At 38.5% G+C, this 12,731-nt stretch overlaps 1 protein-coding gene across 3 annotated transcripts in view; it reads right to left on the reverse strand.

Annotated features, from left to right (window-relative positions):
* Positions 1-1,304: 1,304 nt before the first annotated feature.
* Positions 1,305-12,731, reverse strand: part of aimp1a (aminoacyl tRNA synthetase complex interacting multifunctional protein 1a) — a 46,267-nt gene continuing 34,840 nt past the window's right edge. For all 3 annotated transcript variants that reach the window (XM_052035277.1, XM_052035260.1, XM_052035268.1), the window contains exons 5-7: positions 8,438-8,646; positions 2,603-2,771; positions 1,305-1,538 (exon numbers count right to left, since the gene is read on the reverse strand). In XM_052035277.1, coding sequence (XP_051891237.1) covers positions 1,372-1,538; positions 2,603-2,771; positions 8,438-8,646 — 545 coding nt within the window. In that variant the 3' untranslated portion in view covers positions 1,305-1,371. The remainder of the gene's footprint in view (positions 1,539-2,602; positions 2,772-8,437; positions 8,647-12,731) is intronic.

Raw genomic sequence — 12,731 nt, forward strand, 5'->3', positions numbered from 1 at the left:
CTGCATTCTAGCCTTTTATGAATCATGCACTATGACTCCCTGTTGTCTCCATATCTGATCTCTGCAATCTCTCACCATTTAGATAATGGCTGGAAGCATGAAAAATTCTCTCATTAAATAGCAGAAAAAACTTGGAGCTAAGGTGCCTAACTCTGTACCCATGTTTCAATTCTATCACAGAATGCAGGAAGCCATTTTTCAAAATAACAGCAGCAAATGATGCAACTGAATTCTTTGCACATAAAATATTTTGGCCAGAAGAAAAAAATTCCTGGCTTGGAATCAAGTAAGCATTCGCAAATCACTCACTCACTCACCATAACCAAATGGTAGCTAACAATGTCATTTTCAGCAGTTGAGGTAGAAAAAAATTATTTCTTGATTAAAAGTCTATTTGTTGCAGGTAATGAAAGAGAATAAGATGTATTCAAGAGTTATACCACAAAATTATTTCAGTGGAAATGGATTTGAGAATGGAAAGCAAAATAAAAACTGCAGATGTCAGAAATCTTAACAAAAAGCTGGGGATCAGCAGGCAACATCTGTGGAGAGAAAGTAGATTTAATGTTTTAGGTTTGATGATATTTCATCAGTAGAAGTACCACCATTATATCATTCAATCCTGATGAAGGGTCTTGACTGAAAACGTCGACTGTCCACTTCCATGCCTAGATGCTGCCTGATCCACTGAGTTCTGCCAGCTTTTTGTGTGTTGCATTATGTCATTCAGTCTCTCTCAGCCTTTGTCTTATTACTGACATTCCTTTATTCTCCAAACCCACCCTCTTTTCTGCAACTTTCACTAGTTCTGACAAAAGGTCAACCACCAAAATATTGCCTGTTTTACTTATTATGGCATGGAAGGAGGCCATTCAGCTTATCATGCCCAATACCAGCTCCCAGCAGAGTGATCCCATCAGTTTTACTTCCCTTTCCTTTTCATCTGTAGCACTGCAAGCTTACTCTCTCACATACTAATCAATGCTTTTATTTTTGCTACTTATCCACACTAAGGGAGCAGACATTTAACCTACCAACATGTATTTGAAATGTAGGAGGAAACTGGACCACCTGGAAGTAACCCAGTCACAGGGAGAATGTGCAATCTCCACACAGGTCTGAACCTGGATTGTAACAGCAATACTAACTTCTGTGCCATTGTGCCATTTGTTTTTCTTTACTACAGATTCAGACTGGCCTGCTGAGATTTATGGCATTTTCTGTTTTCACTTGCAAATTTGGAAAGATTAGATATTATACCAGTTATATTTGCAAGCACACATACAAATAATTTGAGGTCACAATGTTTTCAAGTATTTATTGTGCTTTTTGCAGTATTAGACACTCATTAACATTACAGAGAAATAAAATTTATTTGATTCCACTATTAGCCATTGTCTGAGCTCTGCAAACGCCCTTTCCTTTCACCACAAATGGAGTTCCTTTGTATGTGGCAATACATTCTTCATTTGTGCTTAGGTCCGGCTGAATTTGATCCCATATTTTCTTCTTTGGATTTAGCTCCTTGTCGGGTTCACCTGAAGAGGGGAATGTGGAATCCATTAAGAATTACAGATTCAAAGGAAAGGCACATATGCAAACTTATTTAGTGGCTTTGCAGGAACAGTCTCAACATTTCATGCAATGCCAAATTTGACAGTATGAAGGATACATAGAAATTAATACACTATTTACAGTGTAAATTATTGCTGAAAAGGCTACTAAAGTTCAAATGTGGACAAAAGTAAAAATGACAGAATAATCTACAGGGTGCAATTTAAAAGTGTGAAAGGGACAAAGAAAACAAAAGGCAAGGGAGACAAATCTATAAAAGGCATAGAAGTGGCAACTTACGATTCACATATTGCACACTAAAGAATATTACTTAAGATGACGAACCTGTAGCTGCCCAATAATCCACGATCTAATTATTCTAAGGCCTAATGGTTCAGGCATCTGGCCCACTGAGGCCTCATTTCTTGCACTCCCTTTCAGGGCCTGTTTCCTGTGCTCCATTTAAACTTACCAGGTTCACCAGAAAACATACTACTGTGTAACATTTAAAAGAATGCAACTTCAAAGTTTCTTGGGTATTAATGGGTGTTATATCCAATAATCTAGAAAATCTGCTAGATTGGCACCAAAGTCTCAGGGTCCCACATTACTGGAATGTTACTGTAGTTTTGATGATCAGCTCTACTTCCATAGGAAGTGACAAAACAAAAATTAAAACCAAAATAAGGACTAAACAATACAAGCCCTAATTATGGTTTTAGTGCATAGACCAGGTTTTGGAGTCCCTTCACTGCCTAATATCTCTTTCTGCAGTTAAAAGTTTTACATAGAGCCATTCCAAATAGATTTGAGGGGAAGATTCATATTCAAGGTGACCACCCTCAAAATCAACCTGAAGGCAATTTAGTAGATAAGCTACCCTGACATCAAAAATTCAAACTAGAAACATAGTCACACATCAACAAGGGGCTGCTAAAATATGGAAGTTATCTACATCAGGTGTACAAACAGTCAGTTTAGCCAAAATCTTTCTTGTGAGGCATTCAATCGAAATTAGATATTGAACTTATACGGATTGGCTTCTTACCAGGATAGTTTTCAAAAGTTACTCTATCCCCAGGCAGGGCATCACATGGAGGATCCAAGATTTCAACTTTCTCTGGTGAGCTTGCACACATCACCATAGCTTGCGAGACTACTCCCCGCACTTTAGCTGGTTTAAGGTTGCACAGCATTACTGCCAGTCGATTTTGCATCTGCAGAAACAGAAAATCTTAAATTTTGTAGAAAAATTTCCATAAATCTTAAATTTGTTTGGAAAATGCATCATTGAAGATTGCAATAATTTTGAAAGACCTGTCGCAGGGCATTCAATTTGTAGAAGTTCTGTTGTTCATTAACTATTTAGCAGGAAAAAACTATGAAATGATTTAGAATCATGGACAAAGATCATTAAATATAGCAGAAAGGTACAAAAACCAAAGAGGCTAACAGAATATTATCCTTTATTGGCAGGAGTTTAGAGTATTTGGTGCATTGAGAAGTTTTACAGTATTAAATGAGCCACACAAGTGCAGGTGGAGTTGTTTTGGAGGGAAAAGATTTGTCAGAATGGTACCACAGCTGCATGAGATTATGAGACAAATACGTAAACTAGACTAGCATCTAGAGAGAACTTGAGATCACAAGAAAACTCGGGAGCACAAGAGCACTCTCTGCTGTGGGTCTAGAATTGGATGTCACAAATTTAAGACCAGAACTGGACCGTTCAGAAAAGAATTTGGGAAACACATTGCGCAAAAGATGGCAGAAGTACGAAGCTCTTACAAAGATAGAAAGGTGCAACCTCGTATAATAACAAATCTGTAATTGCTGGATTTTGTTTGAGAGATGAGTTGAGAGATAGATGGAATTATGATCTAAATCACCTGTATCCCCACCGAATAGTGAACCAGGCTCAAGGGATGTTATGGTCAACACCACTACTATGTTCGTCTAACTTTGGGGTGAAAGATGGTTCAGCAAGATGGCACCGGAGTGTGACGACTCGTTGCAAGCTGCTCTCTACAGATCTACTCATTACCCTTACTATAAGACTATTGAACAGTTCCCTTATATGATGAGATGGACTATGACCTCAAGATCTACCTTGTTGTGACCTTGCACCTTATTGCACTGCACTTTCTCTGTAACTGTGACACTTTACTCTGTACTGTTATTGTTTTTACCTGTACTACATCAATGCACTCTGTACTAACTCAATGTAACTGCACTGTGTAATGAATTTACCCGTACGATCAGTATGCAAGACAAGTTTTTCACTGTACCTCAGTACAAGTGACAATAATAAACCAATACCAAGATGCAACTTTGTTAATCAATATGCATCTAGATTGAATATTTGGGACAACATAAAGTTGTTGTTCTATAGTCTTCACAGTATAACAGTGTTGGAATGATTTAAAGAAAAATGCATTTGCAGCTTGCTCTGTTGCTTTGGGCCAACTGTAACTAGTAAACAAAGCAAAGCCATTGCAGGGTGAATTCACAGACTGTTATAGATACAAGTACAAACAGTTTTGAGCCCTGACCCTCAGCGTGATAGTCACGCTAAGTAAACTCTCTCTAATACTACTGAATGCACAGAAAACACCAAGGCAGACACAGTTACAATCACTTCTATTGGTGACTTGCCAAACTGGAACTGGCAAGGGATTTAAAATTTCAATCCTATAAGGGGCCATGTGAAAGGAGGCAAAGAGCACAAACATACTCAACTGCCAAGTCCAAACTCCAACCATTACATCCCAGACTCAGAAGAACTTCGTTAGGTGACAAAATTCAGCTTACTCTTACACAAGACAAAATAGACTTCTCTAGGAATTGCCTGTGTAAAGGGCAGATATTTCTGCATTTCATCTCATAGCTACGAGGTACATATTTACTCTACCGTTTAAAACCAAGGATAGAAAATTAAGCATGATTACAGGCCACCGTAATTTATTTCCAGATCAATCAGAACAGTGGCTTTGATCAACTTGCTAATTAAATCACACAAGGTAACAGCAGATACACTCCTTACTGAGATATGCCCTCTCATTTCCCTAACAACTTGTGATCAATGGGTTTAGCTTCTAAGCTATTTGTAAATTATATCATTCTTTCTTATGACAAACAATCTAGCCTACTAACTTGTTTGGAGTAAAATTTTCTAATGAGCTTGAAATGAGTTTCCCAGGACCAACACTTTCAGTTTTATTTAATATAATCAATTATTGAAGCTGTAATGAGGAGATTTTAAAAACATGAAACTGTCCAAATTACATTTCCAAAGCCAATACATTCAGCACAAATTTGCTTGGCACATGTTTCAGATCTCAATTCTTTTTTAAAACAGTACCACATCTGGAGACAATGTAAAACATGTGAAAGCAACTGGAACACACTGGTTAAAGACTGAGAAACAATTTCTCCATGGAGAAGGGTTGTCTGCAGCTTAGCTGGAAATTTCAAGCACTATAAGTATCACAGGAGTGGATTTAGCAGATCCAGAAGGCCTTCCAGAAGATTTAAGGCACAAATTCACACAACTGATTGGCAAGTTTCTGTTCCCTGTTGTGCACTGGATTTTGTTTCCTGCAGAAAAGTTTTTAAATTGAAAGAATAATCAGAGAACCGAGTTCAGCAGCATGATAAGAAGATAAAACATTTAAAGAGCTTATGCCTCCTTTTCTCAAAATCTAACTTCCATTTGACCCAATATTTTTAAACATTATGCCCCATCATTAACTCGTGTACTAAACAGTTAATCAGAATGTAAGATTTTGTTTGTGAAGCTACGCAAAATAAACGAAATCCAATTTTTCTTGTTCATCAATGGCAGGAAAATGATTGCCTTCATAGTCTTACAATTTGGATAACATTTAGGCAAATGTGGATTTAATGTAAAATGTAAATGAACATTTACCCAAAACATCTTTTAATGACTTGTAGAACTGAAATGGTGCATTCTATAAGTACTGGTCTATTTTGAAGGAAACAGCACAAAAATAGATGTAGTAATCATTGATGTATAGTAATCCTCAAAAATACTTTAAAACATAAAAGAAATTTATTTCTCAAACTAATACTGCAAAAGAGAAGAAACCGTCTATCCTTCTGAAGCACTTGTCAAAGCGTACCCAGGCTGTAAACATATTAAATTTGACTTCTTCCCATATTAAGTTCATAAAGGTGTTTCAATATCTTGGCTCTTTGGTAAATGAGATGTTCAGAGGATTGTGTGCTTGTTCAATAACATCAATTATTGCTCCTTGATTTAATTATGATACATTTTTTTTTAAATCACAGCTTTACAAATCTGCAATTGAATGGGAATGGTTATTGGATACATCTTTTTGTTGTAACTGAAATCAGAGGCTACCCTTATATTCAAAAAAAAGTTTTACATTAAAATGTCTGTCCATTTGCAACACTTTACAATTGAACATGAGAATTTGACCAAGTCTCTAAATTTTCCAACTACAGGTGTTTAAACAGTTATGGCATAGTGAGTGGATTTAAGCGCTAGTGATGGAAGTGGCTTATAACTTGGTGAGGTTTGAAAGTAGCATGAGACAGTGCCACACTGTACAAGACAGACCTAAGCCATACTTCTCAGGGCTAGATTAATACATTGAGCGAGCTTCAAGAAATAACATGCTGTTACAGTATTAAAAAGGTCTGCAGTTTAAAGGGATAGCTGTTATCTCAATGCTGTTCATTGTATCAAAATCTTATTCCAAAAACATCCTTAGTTCTTAAACATTATGCTCAAGAAACATTGCTGTAGGTTAAGTAATGAAGAGAAGGCCTACTTTCGAACGGGAGGCGCACACAGCATAAAAAAAATTATTTAATCTCAGGGGAAAACAATTGGCATGAATTCCAACAATCCAAACATACCAATGGCATAAGTCTTGGCTTCCTTTTAATGTACATTGTGAGAACAAAACTTGATTCTTTTTCAGGAAACTAGCAGTTTATAATATTTGAGAGAGCACTATCGTATGATGTGCTCCACAAACATTCTTTAAGGGAGAGTGAAGAAACACAATCTTGAGAAACATAGGCTATGGAAGTAGGACAGCATGTAACCAATGGAGAGTCCATCCACAACTTTCCTTGTTCTTCACTTATTAGACCCTGCATTTATTACCAGTAAACTACAACAAATTTCCACATCAATCCAACTGCTATTTAGGCAAAGTTTAAACCAATTCTATCCATTCTACTCCTCAAAGTTCCAAAACACCAAGAAGTCCCCTTTTGTTGTCAGCATTGCTCTATATGGAGATGTAGTTAGATAGAAGTGCACTTAGTAGCACAGAAAATACGAGTAGGCAGGAACAGCTGACATGTCACACACAGGAAGATGTTCGTTAGAGCATTAGCAGATGTATGGCTGGTCAGCAGATGAGCACGGATATCTGGAATTCATATACCCATGTTTAAAAGAATGATATGGCAGAACATCAAGTTTTGAGGGATGTTGACATGGTTACAGATGGTTCCTCCAAAAGAAGAGTCATACAGTGGGATGCGCAATACACTGAAGATTATTGTCATAAAACTACAAAGTTTGGCAGTAAGGCAACTACTGGGTTGTTTGAAGAGAATCTCATGATGGAATCCTTAAGAGCAGGCTGTGCTTCCTTTTCCAGGCACTTGGTAATGATTTAAAGAAGGCCCTTTTCTTGCTTTGACAGATACCAAATTATAATGCTCAATTTATCTCAGCAGCATTATTAGGTCTGTGTTGCTGCAAATCAATGGCAGGCAGAGTTGATGCCCAGTACAAGTGTATGAGAGGAACGTATAGATTCTCTCTCAGGAAAATAGCATCAGCTCCTGCCCATCCCTCAATCTCCTCCAAGGCACTCATAACCACCTCTTACGGTTACTGAATGATGGATCTGGATTAGAATAGATCTGCAGTTCCTTTGAAGTGTCTGTTCAATATTTTGAAGCAACAGACAATTAAAAAGATTAAATACAAAAAAATTGAGTGCTTAATATCTGTTGAAACAAAAACCTGCTGAATCAAACATGATAAACTTTAGCAGAACGAAGATTGTACTTTGAACATTTTTACTTTCGTATCTGGCAGCAATTGATGCCAGTGATATGCAAACATCAGCTTGGAGATGAAAAAGACAAAGGAATAGGAAAACACTTTCAATGGCCTATATAAGTTAGATGAAACAGAAGGGGCTTAGGAAGAATATGACATTTTCTGCTTGTCAACTAATTCTCTTACGCTTTGTTTATAATAGGAATACAATAAATGACTTGCAATTAAAAACAAAAATATTTCAAATGGGGATAACTATTTGTGTGCCATATAACCATCATTACACTTTTGTTCAGATATCTAGCCCCTCTTTAACATGGAAAATAATAAAACTTGGGTACTTTAGCAAATATTAGACCCACAAATAGAGCTCTCCATGACCCTGCTTTAATCCCTAACTGATAAGTAATGTTGTGTATTTTTTCCTATAGTCATTCACAGGATGTGGGCATTATTGGCTAGGCTGACACTGCCCATTATTAATTGCTCCTGGATTTAATTAGTAGCTTTCCAGGGAAGTTGAGAATTATCCACATTCCCCTGGGTCTGGAGGACACACTCTGAAAAGACAGTCAACTTCTTTGTCACCATTACTAACAGCAGTTTTTCCCAAGGGGAAAAAAAGAATCTAGATTTACATGAGCTTAAATTACCCAGTTGCCATGATCTGATTCATGTCTCTCAATTAATATTCCAGCCTCTGGTTACTAGTCCAATAATGTAATGTAACCACTATCTTACTGCAGCCATTGTTTCTAATCTCAACTTTTCTTCCCCTTACAGGTACAAGTGTTTTTAACCAGGTATTACCTCCTCAATGGGCACATGTTTCACCAGTCCACTGACAACAGTTCTTGGATTTGTTTCTCCAACATCAATTTCTTCCATATAGAGCGAGTCAGCATCAGGATGCTTTTTAGCAGAGATGATACGCCCAATGCGTAGGTCTAAGCGAGAAATGTCAATTGGTTTGGAATCATCACCGCCTCCCGTTGTCTGTTTCTTCTCTTTCTTTTCTCCTGCAAGTATAGAAGAATCAATATCGAGCATTTCTGTGACCAGATTCTGCTCTAACTCCATCTACAAGTTTGCAGATGATACGACCGTACTAGGCTGTATCTCATAACGATGAGTTGGAGTATTGGAAGATAGAGAGCTTAGTGACATGGTGACATAACAACCTTTCCCTCAATGTCACAAAACGAAAGAGCTGGTCATCGACTTCAGGAAAGGGGGCGATGTACATGCACCTGTCTACATCAATGGTGCTGAGGTCGAGAGGGTTGAGAGCTTCAAGTTCCTCGGAGTGAACATCACTAATAGCCTGTCATGGTCCAACCACGTAGACACCATGGCCAAGAAAGCTCACCAGTGCCTCTACTTCCTCAGGAGGCTAAAGAAATTTGGCGTGTCCCCTTTGACATTCACCAATTTTTATTGATGCACCATAGAAAGCATCCTACCTGGATGCATCATGGCTTGGTATGGCAACTTCTCTGCCTGGGACTGCAAGAAACTGCAGAGAGTTGTGCTCGGCTGTGTGCACATCATGGAAACCAGCCTCCCCTCCATGGACTCTGTCTGTACCTCTCGCTGCCTTGGTGAAGCAGCCAGCATAATCAAAGACCCCATCCACCTGGGTCATTCTCTTCTTCCCTCTCCCATCAGGCAGAAGATACAGGAGCCTGGGGGCACATACCACCAAGCTCAGGGACAGTTTCTATACCACTAAGACTATTGAACGGTTCCCTTATATGATGAGGTGGACTCTCGACCTCACAATCTACCATGTTATGCCCTTGCACCTTATTGCCTATTTGCAATACACTTTCCTGTAGCCGTGACACTTTACTCCATATTGTTATTGTTTTTACCCTGTACTATTTCAATGCACTGTATAATGAATAGATCTGTATGAACGGTATACAAGTTTTTCACTGTACAAGTGACAATAATAAACCAACACCAATATCGGGGGACACAAAAAAATCTGCTTGTTCAAAATAACAGTTTAGACTTCACAGAGCAGTGTTTTTGAGATGGGCAGCATCTTCTGTAGTAAAACAGTAAAAGCAGTAGATTCTGTGCTGAAATGAGAGGATTGAGTCTATTTCTTTAGGTTATAAACAATCTCATTGTGGCAATACTACACTGTTCATGTAATAATTGTATGCTGTAGGAATGGGATCAAAGCAAGGAAAATACTTCAAAATTATTCTTTGAGAAATGAAAAATATGCTAAACTTTACCAAAAAAAAAAACATGAAGCAGCATGAAATCAAAACTCTGCAGGGACAATTTTAAAGTTATCTTCCAAAAATACACCAGGGCTCTAATTGAAGTCAGCCCTTCTCTGACCACTAAATATTAGAAATAGATTGAGACCATCCAGATAACTGTAACCAGGCCCTGAACAGATCTGAGAATTAAAAGGTTACAGATTAAACACAAGCCACCATGGCTTTTGCATTTCAACAAAAATTAAACATGCTTTTAAAATTGTACATGACCCTGCACGGCTTTATTAATAAAATTTTACAACCACTGAAATGCTACCAGGTATGAGTTTCAACCACAATATAATAGAAAGCCAATGAAAGAATGGTTCTACTGTGCCATTAATATAAAGTGAGATATGCTGGGCTCTGCATCTGAAAAACTTAAAAATAATTATACAACACGGTAACAGGCCCTTCCAGCCCAATGAGCCCGCGCTGCCCATTTAAACCCATGTTAATCTACCGATAGGGCTTTGGAATGTGGGAGGAAAACTGAGCACCTGGAGGAAACCCACACATAAAACAGGGAGGATGTACAAACTCCTTACAGACAGCGATGGGAATTGAACCCCGATCGCTGGCGCTGTTATAGCATCATAGAACCATAGAACAATATAGCACAATACAGGCCCTTCGGCCCACCATGTTGTGCTGACCTTCTAACCCCTTCCTCCCACATATCCCTCTATGTTAGATAAGCATATGGAGGAATTTAAAAATCTCTTGAACTTGACCAACATATCGTATCGGCCTCCACCACCACCCCAGGCAGCGCATTGCATGCACCAACCACTCTGAGTGGAAAAACCTCCCTCTGACATCTCCCTTGAACTTCCCACCCATTAACTTAAAGCCATGCCCTCTTGTATTGAGCATAGGTGCCCTGGGAAAGAGGCGCTGGCTGTCCACTCTTAATATTTTGTATACCTCTATCATCTCCTCTCATCCTCCTCCTCTCCAATGAGGAAAGCCCTAGCTCCTTTAATTTCTCCTCATAATCCATACTCTAATCTAGTCAGTATCCTGGTAGATCTACTCTGCACCCTTTCCAGTGCCTCCACATCCTTCCTGTAATGAGGTGACCAGAATTGGACACAGTATTCCAAGTGTGGTCTAACCAAAGAGTTTTGCAGAGATGCATCATTACCCTGCGGCTCTTAAACTCGATCCCATGACTTGTGAAAGGTAACATCCCATAAGCTTTCTTAACTACCCTATCTACCTGTGAAGCAACTTTCAGTGATCTGTGGATATGAACCCCCAGATCCCTCTGCTCCTCTACACTACCCAGAATCCTGCCATTGACCTTGTACTCCACCTTGGAGTTTGTCCTTCCAAAGTGTACCACCTCACACTTCTCTGGATTGAACTCCATCTGCCACTTGTCAGCCCAGCTCTGCATCCTATCAATATCCCTCTGTAAGCTTTGACAGCCCTCCACACTATCCACAACACCACTGATCTTTGTGCCGTCTGCAAATTTGCTAACCCACCCTTCCACCCCCTCATCTAAGTCATTAATAAATATCATGAAAAGTAGAGGTCCCAGAACCGATCCTTGTGTGACACCACTAGTCATAGCCTAGGTCATGCTAACTGCTATGCTACTGTGAAATAATCCTGGTGTTTAGGAAGGATTTTTAAGTATTTTAAATATCTCCCTATAAAGTTACAAAAAATTTCTCAAAAGGTACCATTGTGTCAAGACTTGTTTTTGCAATCAATGTTGACCAGTTTCCCATCCAAACTATCAGTAATTGGAATGTAATTAACAAAAGGTGAAATTCTCCACAAAATAACTCATTAGCTCTAAAAGACCAAATACCAATCCACAGTTGCTGCCCTCCCAACCTGACTATTAAAGGAATGGATGTACTCGTACTTCAGCCCAAACTAATTGTTCACATATTGTTTTCTTTGAAAGCTCCCAATTACTCAATGTATGTACAAACCATCAGTTGAGGACATCTTTAGAGTACTATTAAAAGACTAGTAATTTTTATATCCCTCAAAATAGTCAGGTGTGGAGATATGACACTTTTGGCCATGGTGGGATATGCTGCATGAAATGGACGATCTTGAATCAAAGCAAGAAATTTGCAAGAAAGAAAAGGTTTCAAGAACATAAGTTTTCATGAAAAATGCAACATCCTCACTGACACATGGTAACCACTAGCCCTTAACTTCTCAAAAGGGAAGAGCAGCATCTAGAAAGGCCATGAGCACGGAAAGGTGGAATAAATAAACAACATCCCATCTGCCCCATCCCATTAAGGCCCTGGAGCAAGAAAATGGAGGGATTTGAAAGGAAGGGCAAAATTTTTGAAAATTTCTGATTGGAGCAGAGGAAATCTCAGTCTGGATAAGGAGCTTGGCTCAGGATCAAATGGTGTACCGCATCACTCATGTGAGCGAGCATTTGAAATTGGGAATGGAATCAAAGGCCAAGGTGGTTTCTGATATGTTGAGAGAGAGATGGTTCTCGGTTTGCTATCACTGGAAAGAAATTGTTATAAACAATTGGTCACAGTGATAATTATGGACAATGATGAGGAGATGAAATTAACTTGTCAGCTTACTGGATGAATAATAAGGAAGAGTCCCTATTATTTCAATTACAACATTTCAATATAACTTTTGAAAATTTACTATTCATACCAGAGTAAATTAAACATTCAAGCTGAATTGCAGTGCCACTGGATATACTTTAGGAAGAACAGTAAATGTTGACCAACAAAACAATACTGAGAAGCGAGAACAGGGCATAGGAACTGTCTCGAGATTATTTCTTGCATCTCACAATTTTTTCTTTCTGACTGCAGCTT

This window comes from Pristis pectinata, chromosome 2, assembly GCF_009764475.1.
Source record: "Pristis pectinata isolate sPriPec2 chromosome 2, sPriPec2.1.pri, whole genome shotgun sequence".
In the NCBI taxonomy this organism is placed as follows: domain Eukaryota; kingdom Metazoa; phylum Chordata; class Chondrichthyes; order Rhinopristiformes; family Pristidae; genus Pristis; species Pristis pectinata.